Source organism: Topomyia yanbarensis, chromosome 2 (genome assembly GCF_030247195.1).
Source record: "Topomyia yanbarensis strain Yona2022 chromosome 2, ASM3024719v1, whole genome shotgun sequence".
In the NCBI taxonomy this organism is placed as follows: Eukaryota; Metazoa; Arthropoda; class Insecta; order Diptera; family Culicidae; genus Topomyia; species Topomyia yanbarensis.
Window position 1 is genome coordinate 340,692,297 of NC_080671.1, and position 19,171 is coordinate 340,711,467.

Here is a 19,171-nt window from a genome sequence, read left to right on the forward strand (position 1 = left end):
ATGTACAATGACCAACAGGGAAATTTTCTGACAGACAAAACAACGGTGACTGTCAGGTGGAAGGAGCATTTCGAGGTTTTGTTGAATGACGGAAGTGAAAGTATATCTAGGAACAGAACAAGCATTGAAAATGACGGACAAGCTGTGGATCCACCAACACTAGATGAGGTTAAGAACACTATACGTGACCTGAAAACCGGTAAAGCTGCTGGGAAGGACGAGATCCCGGTTGCAATTCTCAAACAAGGTGGTGAGCAGCTGCACCAAATAATCCACCGGATTATTCGAATAATATTGGCGGACGAAGAATTGCCTGCTAGTTGGCTGGATGGACCCATTTTCCCATTCGACCAGAAAGGGCACAAACTGGAGTGCGCTAATTACAGGTGGATATTTCTCCTGAACTCGCCGTACAAAATACTGTCGCGTATCCTATCTAGCAGGCTGAGACCGCTTGAGGGAACCAGGCTGATTTTCGTTAAGGCCGATCAACGACGGATCAGATGTTCAGCCTGCGGATGATCCTAGACAAATTCCGGTAGTACAACTTGCAGATCCACCATCTTTTCATGGATTTTAAGGCGGCGTACAACCAAATACAAATATTTCACTTTTGAAAGGAACGTCGAAAGCTCAGTTCGAAAGGCTTTGAAGTCGGAGATCATCAGTTATCGGCGATTGCTTTTTCTTATCATTGGCATTATGCACAATGCGAATTTACTAATTTCTTCAGCTTCATATTTGGATAAAACATCTAATGAATTGCCACAATCAATCGTATTTTCGGGTGGAGTTTTAATATTTGACATGTTAGATCAACTAAATATTTCTTTGGGCTGAATAATTCTTGAAAAATGTTTTAGTCTTGACAAAGATTGAGTAGAAAAAGTAGGTAGTCTTGAGAAAGACTGATTGTCGAAAAAATATAGGTTGTATTGAGAAAAAACTGACCGAGTCTTGAGAAAGGCTGTTGCTGTTGAAAGACTGTAGGTAAACCAATAGCTATCGAGATTTGTGACCGGATCGAACGAAGTTTCAAGCCGGACTGATTTCGGTATGTCTTTTTACCAAGAAAACGTGAATCGATATATCAATTCTTTATTGTCGCAAGTTTCCCAGTAATAATACTATTTGAAACTAGAGTAATACTATTGAAAAGAAAACACATTGTATAATATATTGATTGCAACCGACTTGTGGTAACGGTCGTAAGTACTGGCCAACAGAAGAGGAAAGTTATATATTCTGCTAACTACAAAAAAGTTATTGGATCAGACCATTTCTCAAACCATTTCAACAGCCATGGCCACTCCCATTCCGCCCCCGATACAGAGTGAAGCTACTCCCTTCTTGCCATTGGTTCTTTTCAGAGCATACAACAACGTAACCAAAACACGGCACCCTAAAATATGATCGGTAATGTTTATCTAATATTATCGTATCGAATCAGTTTTCTTACCGGAGGCACCAACTGGATGTCCCAAAGCAATAGCTCCGCCATTAATGTTTACCTTGTCCGGACTAACCCCAAGACCGTTCACGACGGCAACTGATTGAGCTGCAAAAGCTTCATTCAATTCAAAGAGGTCGACATCCTCTACCTTCCAACCCGCGTTTTGCAACTGAAAAAAATAACATTTGGCAACAATTTTCAATCGTTAAGAGCTGTTATTTAAGTAATCATACCACTTTCGACACCGCACTGACCGGGGCAATCCCCATCGTCTTCGGACAAATACCGGTCTGAGCTACAGCGACGATCCGAGCCATTGGTTTAGTGTCCCGTTTCTGAACCTCTTCGGCGGACATCAGCAAAACGGCAGCAGCCGAATCGTTCAGTCCCGAAGCATTCCCAGCCGTCACAGTACCGTCCTTGATGAAACACGGTTTCAGCTTGGCAAGTTTTTCCAAAGTTGTACCCGGTTTCGGGAACTCATCCTTTTCGAACGAAATTGTTCCGTTTCTTGTTGGAACCTGCACGGCAACAATCTCCTCCGTGAAGTAACCCTTATTTTGAGCCTCCTCTGCCCGCTTTTGGCTTTCCAAAGCTAAAGCATCCTGCTGCTCCCTAGTAATGTTACTTTCTTTGGCCACATTCTCGGCGGTTATTCCCATATGTATGTCGTGGAAAGCATCCGTCAGTCCGTCATGCAGCATGGTATCGATCATTTTTGCTTCTCCCATTTTGGTACCGCTTCGCAGGTGCATTGCATGCGGCGCCTTGGACATACTTTCCTGTCCACCAGCAACGACTACGCTGGAATCGCCGGAACGGATTGCCTGATAGCCTAGCGAAACGGTTTTCAACCCCGAACCGCACAACATATTGACCAGATAGGCCGGCACTTCCTTGGGAAGGCCAGCCTTGATCGCAGCCTGACGGGCCGGATTTTGACCTTGCGCTGCGGTTAGTGCCTGTCCAAGGATAACTTCATCGACATCGGCCGGTGGTACGCTGGCTCGGTTCAGAACTTCCTTCACGACGACTGCTCCCAGCTCGGCTGCAGTTAGCGAGGAGACGGTGCCTTGGAAGTTACCTGTGAAGGTTGATAGAATTACTTAAAAGTGTTCAACTGACTATTTTCTTAAGCTCAATGAGATGTAGAATAAAATTGCACAAATACCGTTTATTCGCATAAAAGGTGCAATATCTAACACTTTAGCGTATTAGGATTCTACGTTTCGAGTTCGTCTCATAAGTTTCTAACATTGACCTAGCGCTGCTTAGCGCCAGACAGACGCTAATCCAAAAACGGAAATGCTAACTCAACCTGGCGGATTGAACAACGGAGGGAAGCTTGGGCTGCAGCTTTTAACAAGTAATCCACGGATTCGCGTATAAGACATCCTGCAGAAGCTTAGAACCCTGAAATGGCCTCAAGTACAATCAGTTGGGCGAGAACAACGTGGTTGATAGATCTATGTCCTTGTACGAAGCTCTTCTGCGTTCGATCGCACATAGAGTTAGATTTTACAAGAAAGAGATTTTTCTAACCCGAAAAAAGGCAGACGACCCTACGGTTAAAACCTGCACAATCAAAATCAAAAAAGATGGTAAAGCTGAGTTATTGTCACTTAAGACCCCACAAGCAGTCATTCACCTCCGATACAGAACTCCTATCCCGCACCGCGGTACCAACTGGGATCCGAGCAACCTTAGTGAAGATCAAGTATCCAACCCCGCTGGCATCTTTGGTCGTACGCCGACAGAGAACAGTTCAGATCCGGGTCAGCGCCGTTCTCTACGTCAAGAAGCGGCTTATCACTTCAACCCAACTATGGAGCAATGAACAAGAAAAATTTTGGTCATTCGATCACCCAATGAGGCCACCCCAACTACTGCTGGTCTTAGTATGAAGTACAATGCGAACGACAAGAGACTGGAGATGAGGCAGTGGGCTGCCAGGGGACTCCTAAGAGCAACCGCTACGAACGGACGGAGAGTAGCTAGGGACAACACACATCAAGTAACGCTGCACCGGAGAGGAATACTGAGACTAGGAGACGCCACTCGCTCGTCCTCGCAAGAAAACAGGCGTAGGATCATGTGGACGACAGAGAGAAACAAATTCGTGTCCACGCCCACTATCATTGCACAGCGCTTGAGACCGCTATGAGCGGACAATCTCAGATACTCGAGATGTTCGATGAGGCGTGCCTAGAATTTGCCGGACATCAAAATCAGAACGAGATGAACGCAAGGCGCAGAGCAATCATCCGTAACAATATGCTCACCCCAGCAGGAATCGATCTGATTCAGCAGGAAGTGCAGAGAGAGAGAGCTGAGTAGAAGGAACAATAGAGCAAGTGATGTGTCGAGGCGAAGTTTAGTAAGATTGAGCGCGTCATTTGCGAGTGAGGGCCGCGAACCTGTAGCTCTGGTGCATCTGCAACTGAAGTCCCATCATGGCCAGAAAACCCACCCCTTGATCGGCAGCGCGATTTACTCTTCAATATGGACGTAGCGGATGCGCAGTATCGCGACACGGATCCAATATCGCGCCCCAGGATCCCAAAGCTGCAGGTCATGGTTCAGTAACGTTCTTCCAATGCAGAACCTGGAAGATCTGCAACTAATAGTATTCCGTGCCCCAGTGGCTACACTTAGATGTTTAGCATACCGACTTTCGCCTAGAGATTCGACACGCCCCAATTACTCCAGAAAAGGCGAATACCTTCAACAAAAGTGCTGTTATTGGAAGGCTGGCTGCGTACAGGGACGACAATTACACCCAATGAGCTTTGCATGCTGAGAGCTCACCATGTGACAGAGAAACTCGACACACTAATACAGCAATTGATGTGTCTTATCTAAAGGCTAAGACGTTAAATTGACTCTGTGAAGCGACGACAACAAAATCCGATGTTCGGTGATAACGAGCGAGCGATCTATGACCGACAATCAGCATCGAGAAGCCCGATTTCAGCGAATGTGTACCGGATATCGGCGATGTCACTAGCTTTTGGATCGAGCCAAGGCACGAGAAGGAATGGGTAGGCAAAGAAATTGACGCAATGTCTACGCGATACCTTATGAATTGGGAGGCTCATGGAGCAGACGGTGTTCGAAACTTTTGGCACAAGAAGTTGACCGTTGTTCATCCCACGATGGCTATGTGTTTCAAAAGGGCATTACGCGAACCACGTTTATTGCTGGATTTCATCATCCACAGTACCACAATTCTCCTCCCCAGGACAGTAACACGTCCAATTCACCAAAGTACAGACCATTTAGCTGTCTATTAGGGCTGTACAAGATCCCGAGTACCATCATCACCACATACGTATGGGCCCATAGTGAATAGAATAATATCCTGACAATAATATCCTGATAATCGATGGAGTCATTGCCAACGGAACCTTAGTACGGCCTATATTCCTTATCAAGGTATTGGAGATGTAGAACGTTAATCTTGTAGTCGTGAGGTTTCTGTGACAGACGATGGAGAAATGGACGACAACACTACAGCTCAGAAGTGGGGTGGACGCTAGAACGCTTCGTATCTTGAGACGGGGGATATTCCAAGCGATTTCTTCAGCACGCTTTGGTTTTGTTTGGCGATGATCCCTCTCAGGAAGACACAAAATCGCAAGGGGAGAAACAGAGAAAGATCACTGGAAGACCCGACCCCTAAACTTCTGCACGGGCGATCTCAAGATCTATGCTGACTCGATAGAACGACTAGGTGTCATCAAACTATTCGAAAGGATTAGTTGCGACGTCGACATGGAGTTCGGACTAGAGAAATGCCGATTTGTTCAGCTACTGTCAGAGGGCGATTGGTCGACGGTGGCTAGGAGATCGACGAGGGCGATAAGAATCGGGACATGGTTCGAGGCGAATCGTGTAAGTATCTCGGATTCCGAGAGCTCCTTGAGATTCGCCACACCGACATCATGTATGAGAGTCGGTGTCGGTGTTCTTGAGTGGAGTATCTTGAAGACTTTCCTGAACGCGGGAATATAGTCAGAGCAATCAACCCGTTTGCTGTCGCCGTGTTGACGTACAGTTTCGGTTACATCAAATGGACTGACCTGGAAGATCTGGAGAGAAGATTGAGAGACGCGTGTAGACAAGCACAGATGCGCCATCCTCAATCGGTGCAGAAGAGATTCGCATTGCCACGGGGTGAAGAGGGACAAGGAATAGTCGACATCAAAGCACTATGCGTAGTACAGGTGCGACGACTGCAAAATACTTTGTGGAAAATGCCAAACGACATGGAGTGTATCAAGCAGTTTGTGCGGCGGTCCGCAACTATAGCGGACTTCACCTAACACAAACGAACAACAATCGTAACTACAATCTGCAGACTGCGGAGAAGATTGCAGACTGGAAGCAAAAAGCGGTGCATGGTATCCACCCCCACCAGTTGGAGCAGCTGTACGTCGACAAGGCTACATCGAAGCTATGGCTTAAGCGAAGTGAACTCTCTTTAGTGATTGAGGCCGACGTAATAGCCATCCAGATCCAGGATAATGCTGACGAGGAATCGCAGGAGGTACGTTTGGCACCAAGACATCGAGGATATACGCTGGATGTGTCATTCGCCACATGAGACCATCGAAGAGATTGTGCTGAACTGTAAAATGCCTGTAGCTAAACTGGAAAATGCCCTTTTCAAGCTGTACTAGGATCGCACAGTTCTAGCGGATCAATTACTACACAACAATCACCCAGATATACTGATCTATTACAAGGGTCGACGCCAAGTCACCATAAACGGCGTCGCCGTTCCACTGGACCACAATCTGGTAGATACTCATGTTGGAGAAAATTGCCAGATATCGCCCACTGGTCGTAAAGTTGAAGGGGATGTGGACGAGAATTGTTCCTCTTGTGCTTTAGACGACTGCAGTCGTTCAAAGGAAGCTACTGGTGGCGCTGAAGTTAGAGAAGTAGCAACCAGCTGCTACCCGGAAGTCGTTGATATACAGCACCTGCGCAATCGTCCCAGAGTTTCTGAATTCTGGGGCAGAGCGAGATATCGGTTCCATAGAATTAGCGGAGCAGTTTCAATATGTTTTGTGCTAAATGTTGAAATGTTTGTGTTATGTATCTTGTATTTGTACCAACAATTAAATTAAATGTTTATGAATACCGCAGAAACAATCAGTTTCTGAAACTTACGAATGACATTCCATCCATCTCAATCTGGATCATTTCTCTCCAAACATCAATGTCTGTAGAGGGACCCTCCCAAGTAGTATTTGTAGTTACATAGCACACTACAAGTGCATTCTATGTTTTAAGAAGGGCGTCAAGAGTTTCATAAAACCTCAATTGTTACTAGGGCTATCATTGGGTCGAATCAAAGCTCGTCGAAATGTCAATTGACAATAGGTTCATCCGGAGTGTTCATTTGGGCTGGATATTGTTGGCTCGAATCAAAACTCGACTAATATAAACAAACTTCATTCTGTAGCGTCAAGCTGGCGCCCAGGTGACAGAATCGTTAGACTTCCACGGGGAACTGGAGCGTGCCAGAAAAATTTTATTTCCCAGACTATATTTCAGAAAACTTCTGGCAACCATCCAATACCCTTCAGGAACCTCTGTTTAAACTGTACCAGTAATGTATCGAGCTTGTAAGCCAACTGTCAAAATTCACTTTGAGTGAAAATTACGGACAATCGGTTACTCGCCAATAACAGAATTTGATAGTAAACAATAGAGAAAAGTTTTCTCTTTCATTAAATGCTACGAACTGTGTTCGACCAGTAACAGTAACTTCACTACCTCTCAGTCGGACTTAAACTATGGGTAGCCGCTATATTTGAGTAAGCCGGCCAAACCAGTGGATCACAGGTTTGCTTCCTTCCGACGGCGGTTCGGCCGGTACCTCGCCCGGCGGATCCTCAGCTACTTTGAGCCGCTTCGGTTCCTAGGCATCGGTTTTGCGGCTAAGCCGCATTGTATTGGTACACCTTAAGTAGAGGTTCCTGTAGGGTATCGGATGGATTCCGGGAAAAAGCCGGATGAGAAATAAAAATGTTCTGGGAACGCAAAAGCTCTTCGTTGAACTCTAACGATTTCGCCACCTGGGCTTCACCTTAACGCTACAGAATGAGCTTTGTTTACATTCGACGAATTTTGATTCGAGCCAACAACATCTAGCCATTCTGTATTTTCTAAACAAAGCGATTCTATCAATGTAACTTAGGCACAGACTAACAGACATAACACTATGAGGGAATTCTCTCAAAAAATACCGATTCGGCTATTTTTCCAGAACACTAGCTCCACCTTTTATTCACCGTCCCAACCACTCAATGCTGGTGGGTTACCCCTCAGGCTTGGGAATATTTTTTTACTAGTGGTCTATCCCCCATATGCTTGTTCATATACCAGAGGCGCCATAACTGCAAATGTGGCCACAGTCCCAACTACAAATATATTTAAAATGACCGTTAAAGCGGACGAAGCATTGTTTTCGAGTGTTATTTCTGTTAGTCTTTGACTTAGGTCCAATTAGCCTGTGCATGTTGACGAAGTCGATTGATAAGTCGACATAGAAATGAAGTCTACTGTGAGCCGTGTTTACCAACATTGCCATAAAGCTGTAAAGCAATGTTTGCAAACACGGCTCACAGTAAAAGTCATTTTTATGTCGATTTCGTCAGCGTGCACAGCCTAATTGAAAATTTTCCCCACTTTTTTGTTTTGTTTGATTATCCAGCTCCTTTATCAGTGTGATAACAAATGTGCAAGGGGTTATTTATTATGTAACAATTTATTATACCCCCGATAAAGCGCTTGACGAGTGGTAGCTATTTTTGTTACCTTTTATAATCCGATGGATCTTGTTTATCATAGTACACAGTTCGAATGAGATTACCAATCAAAATAAAAATTCAAAATTCCCCCGATAATCAAAAGGTTGAAACAATGAAAATGATAACTGTCAAGCTGGATACGTGTACGAATTTTAAAAGTTTACAAGAGTCACAAGAGGTTACTACTCGATTAGTACTAGTATTAGATTAGTATTTCTTGCTTTGAGTTTCTCCGGAGTATACAGACGTTCCCAAATAAACATGCAAACACAAACAAGCTATAGAATTTGCGTTTCGACTCCGTCTCATCAGAATCCGACACTTACTCAATGCCTGAACTAAGCTAGTACCGGATTGACACTAGCTCCAAAAACCGAGACACAATTTATGTTCCTGAGCAAACTCAAACGTTTTTAGGGCTAACTTCAATCCGTCGTTAGTTTAGTCCTAGCAAGTGTCAGATGCTGCTGAGTTGAAAAACGTAAATTCTATAACTATTTTAGTTACAAGTTTACTGTCCTTAGGCGCAGAAGTGGTTTCACCCAAACTTCTTTGAGAATAATTGGTTTTCATCAAAATGATTCTCCCGTGTAAGTAATATACAGTGACACAATCTCATTTTCGTACACCGCTATGCGGAATGCTTATATGCATTTTACAAGTAAAAAAAATAAGTTTGCGAGACATTTTATATATGTAGAAATAGTTTACTAGACAGCATAGGGAAGATACAATAATTATCTTTGTACTACAAATGCTCATTTTTTCAAAAATGATCATAATTCTAGAGATAGTTAAATATACACGCAATCTCATATTCGTACAGTACACATATTTTTTCAAAAATCAATAGAAATTTCTATAATAACTATTCAATGTGCTAGCTTTTGTGTGTATTTAACTTAAATTTTATCCCATTCTTCTAAATAGTAGTTTCTAAGATCATTCTCATTATAATCCGGATAGTTCCGCACTTTTTATCCAAATACTCTTATTTATTTTTCTAATAAGTTAATAAACGGGGTCCGCAGTGAATCCATAGCATTCAAACAATTATAAATTTACTCTAAACGTTTTTTGCACGCCTTATGCTTTAGGTTCTTCTCCTAATCGAATTTCCAATATCCACAGTTTCTTAATAAAAGTACCATTTTTTGGAAGCTTTACTTTAAAATTTATTTTAAGATATTCATATTAAAATACACATTCTGATCCATCATTCCACCAATGAAGACCAAATTTCTAGCACTTCTAGTGGACATATAATACCCCATACAAAAAGTCCACAGTCTCTGCGCTTGGCTGCTGTTATAAGGCTTTTACGTCCAGGTCTGAGTTCGATTTTCTCCACTCGAAACAGCAGCCATTTGAGTCAAAGATATTGAATTTGGACTCGTAGACAAAGTTTACAGTCTTTCCAATATTCCGATAAAATGTTTAGTAAATAAAAAAAAACAATTATTTGTTCTTCTCATTGATGAACAGCTTCTTGCTCAGAACACAGGCATTGTAATTGTCCGTTCTCCATACATTACGAGCCGTACTAGAGCAGACTTATACTTAAATGCTATGATTCAATTTGTTTATCAATGTATATAACATTAATAACTCGATTTTCCCAAATTTTTCTAATTAAAAATTTCTGATAAACATATTCGTTTATCCCGCATCGTAAATTGTTTACAGTTCAAGTTTTTCGCAATATCTGCTCTACGTTTCGCCACATCAAAGTTTTTAACGACATTTTAAATAGTTGGACGCAACCTTTGAACAATTTCAAAGATTTCATGAAGTTTTTATTAAAATTTTATTTGTCCCATAATGGCAGCTAGTTTACTTTTTTAACCATTACGTTAATTTAAGGAAATTTCCTAAACTAGTGTAGAGGAAACTGTGCCAATGAACACTTTTCTGTAGTCATAAAATCTTTTTTTCTAAGTAAAACAAAAAAATAAAGAAATAACAGGTCTTAAAATTGGCAAATTAATTAACTTTTCCAAAAGTGTACGAATATGAAATTGTGCCATTTTCACACCAAGTAATGATTTTTTATGTGTATTGCACGGAAACTTGCACACTTTACATTACAAATGATTATAAAATGACAGATGATGATTCTACTACCACATTTACAAAACAATACCTATACTAAATAGCGCAAACATATATGAAACAATATTAAACATCATAACAGTTTTTGCAACCGACCGAGACGGTTGTGCCTCCAGGTGGAAGGATTTGTTCTCGAGAGAGTGACGGAGTGCGAGACGCTGTATGCGTTATTGTGGGAGAGAGAGAGAGAGAGAGAGACCAGTTTGTTAAGTGTGAGTCGACAGTTGATACGTCGGAGGCGTGGTCAACGGCATCCTCGACAAGTGGTGTTTTGACAGCAAACCGCGGGTAGACGAATTTGCCTACCGCGGTGGCAGAGATCGACAGTGATCGTGCCTGTACACACAGAAAAAAATATAGTGTATTGGTGTCGTCGGGCAATTCTAATCGACGAGAGGGAAGCGTCACAGGTAGACCCATTTGCTCTATTTGTCTACCGCAGAAGTGGTACGACGAATAAGGAAAACAAGTGGCACTGAAAAGTGCCGCATCGACAGTGGGATTTTCGCAGCAAGCCACAGGTAGCCACATTTGTCTACCGAGGTGGTGGAAACGGAGAGAGCGCGCTTGTGGTGGTGATACCGACGAGCAGCTTAATCGGAGAGAGTTTTGAAGTGTTGCAGGTAGGACTATTTCTCTACTGAAGAAGCAACGCGACGAAGAAGAACAGCAGGTGTCACATTGTCAAACAACGGGCACCGAGTTTACAACGTAACACATGAGGTGTGTTCTACAGGTATAACAGGTATATTTTTCATTCCTTTTTGTGATAGTTTTTCTTGCTAGGTAAAATGGATGAAGAGATGGGAGAACGAGTAACAGACCCTCCCCCTAAGCCTTATGCTGAAAATGTAAATCCGACTAGAATTAAAATTTACCCAGAGTCGTCAACGGGACCATGGATTGTATTTATTAGGCGTAAAGTAAAGGCGCTAAATATTATTCAAATTTCTAAAGATTTGACTTCGCGATTCTCGGATGTAAAAGAGATCGTCAAAGTCAATAAAGATAAAATACGCATTGTCGTTGGTAGTTTCAAACAAGCCAATGCAATTGCTTCTTGCGAGCTTTTTACGCGTGAGTATAGAGCGTATATTCCTTCAAAGGAAATTGAAATTGATGGGGTCATCACAGAATCGAGTTTGACTGTTGATGACTTAGTTAAGCATGGGGTTGGTCGTTTCAAAGACACCATACTTAAAGACGTAAAAATACTTGAATGCAAGCAATTGCATTCAGTATCACACGAAGGAGATAAAAAAGTTTATCGACTGTCTGACTCATTTCGAGTGACTTTCGCTGGGTCTGCGCTGCCCAACTATGTCATTATCGATAAGATTCGTCTCCCTGTTCGCCTTTTTATCCCTCGTGTAATGAATTGCCTTAATTGCAAACAGCTTGGCCACACAGCCACTTACTGTTCCAATAAGGCACGGTGTGGCAAATGTGGGGGTTCTCATCAAGAGGATACATGTAATGAAAATTCAGAAAAATGTTTAATGTGCGGAGAAAACTCACATGAGGTCCCTGCATGCCCCATTTATAAATTGCGTGAGGATAAAATTAAACGATCCTTGAAGGAGAGGTCTAAGCGCTCCTATGCAGAAATGTTGGAAAATGCTACCCCTAAACCCATCTTCTTAGAAAACACTTACACATCTCTATTTTCGGAACAGTCTGACTCTGACGGAGCGTGCGAAGGTACATCATTTGTTTTACCCGGAAATTCCAGAAAAAGAAAACAGTCTTCTTTTCCCAAGCTGCCAAGCAAGGGCCTTAAAATTTCTCCACCAATAGATAAACTGCGCCCAAAACCGAAAAATTCCGATTCAAAACCGAAATCAATTCCGCCCGGTTTTGGGAACGTACAATCCAAACAGAACACCATTACTGGAAATAATAAAATTTCGACTTCCTCTGAGCCTCAGCCGGGGGTAGGATTATTGAAATTTTCTGAAATTGTTGATTGGATTTTTAAAGCATTCAATATTTCTGAACCACTAAAGAGTATACTTTCAGCTTTCCTCCCAACAATTAGAACATTTTTAGAGCAGCTGATTGCTCAATGGCCCATCCTTGCAGCGATTGTATCTTTCAATGGGTAATTCACCTCCTCCAATGAAAGATTCCATCACTGTTTTACAGTGGAATTGCAGAAGTATCATACCTAAAATTGATTCCTTAAAAATTTTACTGCATAATTTAAAATGCGATGCTTTTGCTCTATGTGAAACATGGCTTACCTCAAACATTAATTTCAACTTAAATGATTTCAACATTATTCGCCTAGACCGAGACACCCCGTATGGAGGAGTGCTTCTAGGAATTAAAAAGTGCTATTCTTTCTATAGAATTAACATCCCCTTGTTTGCGGGCATTGAGGCTGTAGCTGTCCAAACGAACATTAAAGGCAAAGACATGTCTATCGCTTCTATATATATACCTCCCAAAGTTCAAATTGAACAACGTCAAATTTTTGAGGTAGTGGAATCCATGGCTGCTCCGCGTCTGATACTGGGAGACTTCAACTCGCACGGAGTATTGTGGGGTTCCCTCTACAATGATAATCGATCCTCTTTGATTTACAATGTTTGTGACGAATTTAATATGACAGTTTTAAATACTGGCGAAACAACACGCATCCCCAGACCTCCTGCACGTCCAAGTGCATTAGATCTATCTCTGTGCTCGACATCACTTCGGTTAGACTGCACGTGGAAGGTTGTACCTGATCCTCACGGTAGCGATCATTTGCCAATCGTTGTTTCAATTAACAGTGAATTAGGCCTTACGAATTCAATCAATGTTCCTTATGACTTAACACGAAATATTGATTGGAAAACATACGAAACATTAATTTCCACTTCTCTTGCTTCGACAGAAGAGCTACCCCCTACCGAAGAATATGAATTCCTAGCGGGTTTAATTATTGAAGCAGCAGAACAAGCCCAAACGAAATGCAATCCTGGAATGACAATAAATAGACGGCCCCCTAATCCTTGGTGGGACAAAGAGTGCTCTGATGCATATGAAGCTAAACAAGTTGCCTACAAAGAAATTATGAAACAGAAAGGGGGTATACGTGAGAACTTTGAAAATTATTTCATTTTGCAAAACAAATTTGACAGTATACGTCGTGCCAAAAAATCTAGTTATTGGAGACACTTCGTTAATGGCTTGTCAAGAGAAACATCAATGAGTACTCTTTGGAACACAGCCAGAAGAATGAGGAATCGAAACGTGACTAATGAAAGCGAAGATTTTTCGAATCGTTGGATATTTAATTTTGCCAAGAAAATTTGTCCCGATTCTGCTCCTGCGCAGAAAATCACTCGCGATGCTCCCACAAGTAACGATTTCATAGATTCGCCTTTGACAATGATGGAATTCTCAATTGCACTCCTCTCATGCAACAATAATGCTCCGGGACTAGACAGAATTAAATTCAACTTGGTGAAGAATCTGCCTGACCTAGCAAAAAGACGCTTGTTGAATTTATTCAATAAGCTTCTTGAGCAGAACATTGTCCCGCACGACTGGAGACAAGTGAGAGTTATCGCTATTCCAAAACCGGGAAAACCAGCCTCCGATCATAACTCGTATCGACCGATTGCAATGTTATCCTGCATCAGGAAATTGTTGGAAAAAATTATCCTACGACGTCTCGACAATTGGGTTGAGGCGAACGGCTTGCTATCAGATACCCAGTTTGGTTTTCGGAGGGGAAAGGGAACGAATGATTGTCTGGCGCTACTTTCGTCAGAAATCCAACTAGCTTATGCAAAAAAAGAACAAATGGCGTCTGTGTTCTTAGACATAAAAGGAGCATTCGACTCTGTTTCCATTGATGTTCTCTCAGAGAAACTACATCAATGTGGTCTTTCACCAATATTAAATAATTATTTATACAACTTATTGTCAGAAAAGCACATGCATTTTTCATATGGCGATTTGGCAACATTCAGAATAAGTTACATGGGCCTCCCACAAGGTTCTTGTTTAAGCCCCCTTCTCTACAATTTTTACGTGAATGATATTGATAATTGTATTGTCAGCCCATGCACTCTAAGACAACTTGCAGATGATGGCGTGGTTTCTGTTACAGGACCAAAAGCCTTAAATTTACAACAACCACTGCAAGATAGTTTGGATAATTTATCAAGTTGGGCTTTGAATTTAGGCATCGATTTCTCTACGGAGAAAACAGAGTTGGTTGTTTTTTCAAGGAAGCGTGATCCAGCTCAGCTTCAGCTTCAGTTGGTTGGTAGAACGATAGCCCAAGTCCTGACTTTTAAATACCTTGGAATTTGGTTCGATTCTAAAGGCACATGGGGAGGCCACATTAGGTATCTAATAACGAAATGCCAACAAAGGATAAATTTTCTGCGAACAATAACTGGATCATGGTGGGGTTCTCATCCAAGTGACATGATAAGATTGTATCAAACAACAATACTTTCAGTAATGGAATATGGGTGCATCTGTTTCCGTTCAGCTGCGAACACTCACATTATTAAACTGGAACGGATACAGTATCGCTGTTTACGAATTGCCTTAGGTTGCATGCAGTCGACCCATACGATGAGTCTTGAAGTACTAGCGGGAGTTCTTCCTTTAAAAGACCGATTCTGGGATCTTTCTTCTCGTTTACTTATTCGATGTGAGGTTATGAACCCACTGGTAATTGAAAATTTTGAAAGACTTGTCGAGCTTCAACCCCAAACCAGATTCATGACAGTGTATTTCAATCACATGTCACAAGAAATAACGCCTGCTAGGTATGTTCCCACATACGTCAATATACTAGATATTCCTGAATCCACTTTATTCTTCGACACGTCCATGCAAGCAGAGATTCGTGGAATTCCGGATCATCTACGCTCGCGGGAGATCCCTAAAATATTCACAAGTAAATATCAACACATAGACTGCCTTAAAATGTTTTACACTGATGGGTCACGAATCAGTGAGGCCACTGGTTTCGGTATTTTCAACAATAATTTTTCAATTTCTCTCAAACTTGCAGAACCCGCCTCTGTTTATATAGCGGAACTAGCAGCAGTTCACTATAGTTTGCAAATAATTAATACTTTACCCCCGAACCATTACTTTATCCTCACTGATAGTCTCAGCACAATTGCAGCTCTACGCTCAAAGAGGATTGATAATCACGATCCATTCTTTTTGGGGAAGATACGAGAATCTCTGAGTAACCTGACAAGAAAATGTTATAAATTTACCCTAGTGTGGCTCCCCGCCCATTGCTCTATTGCGGGCAATGAGAAAGCTGATAATTTAGCCAAGATTGGTGCACTAGATGGTGAAATATATGAAAGACCCATCGCTTACAATGAATTTTATAGCGCTTCTCGACAGAGGACACTTGCTAGTTGGCAAACATCTTGGGACAATGGAGATATGGGACGATGGCTACACTCAATTACCCCTAAAGTATCAACGAAGGCATGGTTCAAAGGATTGGATGTAAGTCGGGACTTCATCCGTGTGATGTCTAGGCTCATGTCCAATCATTATACTTTAGATGCGCATCTCCGTCGTATTGGGCTCGCTGAGGGTAATCATTGTGCTTGTGGAGAAGGTTACCATGACATTGAGCATGTTGTTTGGTCCTGCACTGAATATCGTGAAGCCAGATCACAATTAGTAGATTCTTTACAAGTCCGAGGAAGACCAATCCATGTTCCTGTTAGAGACATCCTGGCGTATCGCGATCCTCTATACATGGAACTTATCTATCATTTTCTAAAAACAGCGTCTGTCAAAATTTAATTAAATTCATCTCCTCATACTCTCATCCAAGGCTAATCATTCACCAATTAAAGGAACCTAGAATATTTAGTTTTTAAATTTAGACAATAACAGAAAAAAAAGTAAATAAATACACCCGAAAATACTAGATCAGTATGAAATACAACAATGTAAGGAAAAAAGCAAACAATAAAGTGATTTCAGTGTTAGTTTTAGACAAAGTACTAGTATAGTTAAAATTAGTCTTAAGGATTTTTGTAACGTGCTATGTAAAAAAAGAAACTGGCGTAAAAAGCTATTGCAAATGCCGTGTCAAATAAACGTATGAAAAAAAAAATATTAAACATATACACTAGAGGTGTATGAGATTGTGCCACTGTAGCATAATGCAAATTATAGTTTAAAAATAGAAAATCTTTACTGCTTTTGTGCCCTCCAAATTTTAATAATAAAAATAAGCAACCGCAACTAAAAATAATCATCAATTTTAATTCAATCATTCCACAGATTCGCTGGAAATGCAGCAATTGAATTGTCAAACTGATAGCGCAATTGGGTCATTAAATGAAGAATAAAATTCTCCTTTTTTCATAAATCGATGGAACTCATATTTATAAACATAACAATAAATGTGTTCAACCCGCAAAACTTCAGAATAATTTTTAATGGATTTTCAAAAAAAAAACGCAAATACGTCCTCGTTTGACACTATCGATCTTTATTGACAGTGAATTGAGTCATATGTGTAAGCATTTTTGACAGTTATCCCAGCAAAATGAAAGGGACCAAGGTAGTTCAATGGAAGGTGTGGTAGTGATAATTCAATTTTACTAAATTATTTTTATTTGTAATTTTGCGAAAAAAAATAAAATAAAATTGAATTACGTATCTGTACCGTCAGCTGCATCGGAAAAAATAGAAAACAGGATATGGCTTAATGATCTATTTACCGTAATTTACGAAAAATGGATTAGATTGCTGTTAATTCTGTATTATTAATGTGACCATTGAATTGCCGAGTCTACAGCAAAAAGAATCTGTCAAATGGTTGGATTCGAATTGCTGAACTTTCAGCATCTCCGATCACTGATTTTTTATCACGCAAATTTGATATGTATCACAATAATGTATTCATTATTTTCCTTCCAAATTAACGTACGAGCTACGAGAAGAATTTTAAACATCACATAAATATTACCTGATTTCCTGTCGATCTCACCAACACTTAATGTAAAAAGCGAGGTAAAAAGTACGTAAAAATTATGGCTTATTTACCGGACTGATCACGTACATAGTCCTATCTCAATTTGATTCGGCTACAGTTACGTGAAAACGCATGTTTTCAGGTGAGTCGAACGTGAACATTTTTCAGAGTGCATGCAATCCGCAATATCGTCATTAAATTTTTATTTAGTCAGACGGACCAAATAAAATTTTAATAAAAAATGTTGCGAGAAAATCGAGTTTCAATTTCATTCGATGCATCCTTTGACTTTATTATTCGAAAAGAATGTATTCCTGTATTCTTACTTGTGGTAACATGTCCCAAATCTGATAAATTTCTAATATAGCTCTGACTTAACACCGAAAGACTGATCGAAGTTATATTTGTTTATCATACCGATGGTGTGTGATTGTTTGACCAAGTTGATGCCTCGAAGATTGAAATTAAACAGTTGTGTACAGTCAACGCATGTAACTTTACACCCAGTGACCGTGAGTATTGTTCTGTTCTTCAACAGCGCAATGCAGAAAATATCATATTACAAGAGCAGATTTACATCACGCAGCTTCGCTTGTTGCACTTTACATAACAAAGAAATATCGCTGAGACAATATAGTGTTTCGTAGCTATACAAACTGGTTTAATCAAACTTTAGTTCGCTTCTATTTCAGTCTACAGGACCATACAGCAGATGGACAGCATGTCAAATAAATGTAAATTTATTCGTTAGACATTTGCATAAATGAGATTCAACATTCAATTTTTGCTGACTAACCCTAGGACAGTGTAATGAAATTTTGTTAACCCATTGCTTAAGATTCCAGTAATCCGCACGAACAACTGTTGCTAAGTCCAAATCAATAAGCCTAAACGTATTTTAAACCGATCGATGGCATACTGTTACTGCTAAAATCTTCATGTGGATCGGAAATCCCATAGAATTGGGACAAACATGCGATTAGTAGCCTAGATACTCAAAACGTGAGAATCTATCATTCTGATAAACATATGGTGCTCACATTGACGTTTACTCAACGAAGCATAAACAGAGAATGAGTGCCAGCTGTGTTAACTTGTAACGGGATATTCAGTAATTGGTTACGAACCTGTGTGTTGCCTATGTTTAATGATCAATGAAGTCTACAAATTTACGATATTTACCGATTGGTGTCCTGGCGGCAGACACGATGTAAACCTCTCCTGGTGACGTCATCGTTTGTTATGCAAATAATGCAGCAATGAATGAAATCTCCGCCTACGTTCCGAACTAGTATCCTTGCGTCGTAAGGCACTGGTGGCAGGTACACGAGTATTGAATGCTGTTCTGTTATGAATGAAAGTCGTAACGGAATGCCTGCTAACTTTATATACAGACCTGCCTGGTAGAACCGAACACGTCAACACTTGTCCAACCTCAAAACGTGACTGTATACCTGCTGCTGAAGAGCTGATGCGGGGTATCTTTCTAGAGAGTAGAGAAATTGCATGCTCTACAAGTTTATAACACCCATTTCGAACCGAATCACACAACAAGATGCGATCAGTGTGTGCCTTACAAGATGAATAACTGAAAGGTGGCGTAAGCTCGGAATCGCTCTTCGACCTTCTTTTGAATAATAGCAAATACAAATTTGTATTTGATAATAGTTTTAGTACTGATGGTAATACCGTATCATAACTAGATCTACACAGTCCAAAAATAATTATAAAAATAATGATAATCAATGAATATTGTTTTTAAGAGATTTAAATTCCTTTTCCATTTAGGTATGTTCCTATAACAGTCGC

At 40.8% G+C, this 19,171-nt stretch overlaps 2 protein-coding genes across 6 annotated transcripts; one reads left to right on the forward strand and one right to left on the reverse strand.

Moving 5' to 3' along the window:
- LOC131680637 (uncharacterized) lies at positions 1–522 on the forward strand. The gene has a single exon (XM_058961353.1). The coding sequence runs from the start codon at positions 1–3 to the stop codon at positions 520–522; it is 522 nt and encodes a 173-aa protein (XP_058817336.1).
- A 560-nt stretch (positions 523–1,082) lies between these two features.
- LOC131684073 (acetyl-CoA acetyltransferase, cytosolic-like) lies at positions 1,083–18,913 on the reverse strand. 5 transcript variants are annotated; one of them, XM_058966614.1, is made up of 5 exons: positions 18,759–18,913; positions 18,545–18,674; positions 1,687–2,537; positions 1,460–1,622; positions 1,083–1,402 (listed from the first exon to the last, which is right to left on the reverse strand). In XM_058966614.1, the coding sequence occupies exons 2-5, from the start codon at positions 18,594–18,596 to the stop codon at positions 1,284–1,286; spliced, it is 1,185 nt and encodes a 394-aa protein (XP_058822597.1). In that variant the 5' UTR covers positions 18,597–18,674; positions 18,759–18,913; the 3' UTR covers positions 1,083–1,283. The 5 variants fall into 5 exon arrangements, with proteins under 5 accessions (XP_058822597.1, XP_058822594.1, XP_058822593.1 ...); XM_058966611.1 differs by having other exon boundaries at positions 18,545–18,702; positions 18,759–18,897; XM_058966610.1 differs by having other exon boundaries at positions 18,545–18,707; positions 18,759–18,891.
- Between the last annotated feature and the right edge of the window lie 258 nt (positions 18,914–19,171).

Excerpts from the sequence above, each read along its gene's own strand:
- LOC131680637 (XM_058961353.1), top strand. The coding sequence starts at position 1 with ATGTACAATGACCAACAGGGAAATTTTCTGACAGACAAAACAACGGTG.
- LOC131684073 (XM_058966614.1), bottom strand. The coding sequence starts at position 18,596 with ATGACGTCACCAGGAGAGGTTTACATCGTGTCTGCCGCCAGGACACCA. Across the intron at positions 2,538-18,544 it reads TGCCGCCAGGACACCAATCG|GTAACTTCCAAGGCACCGTC; the intron begins GTAAATATCGTA and ends CAACCTTCACAG. Across the intron at positions 1,623-1,686 it reads TCAGTGCGGTGTCGAAAGTG|TTGCAAAACGCGGGTTGGAA; the intron begins GTATGATTACTT and ends TATTTTTTTCAG.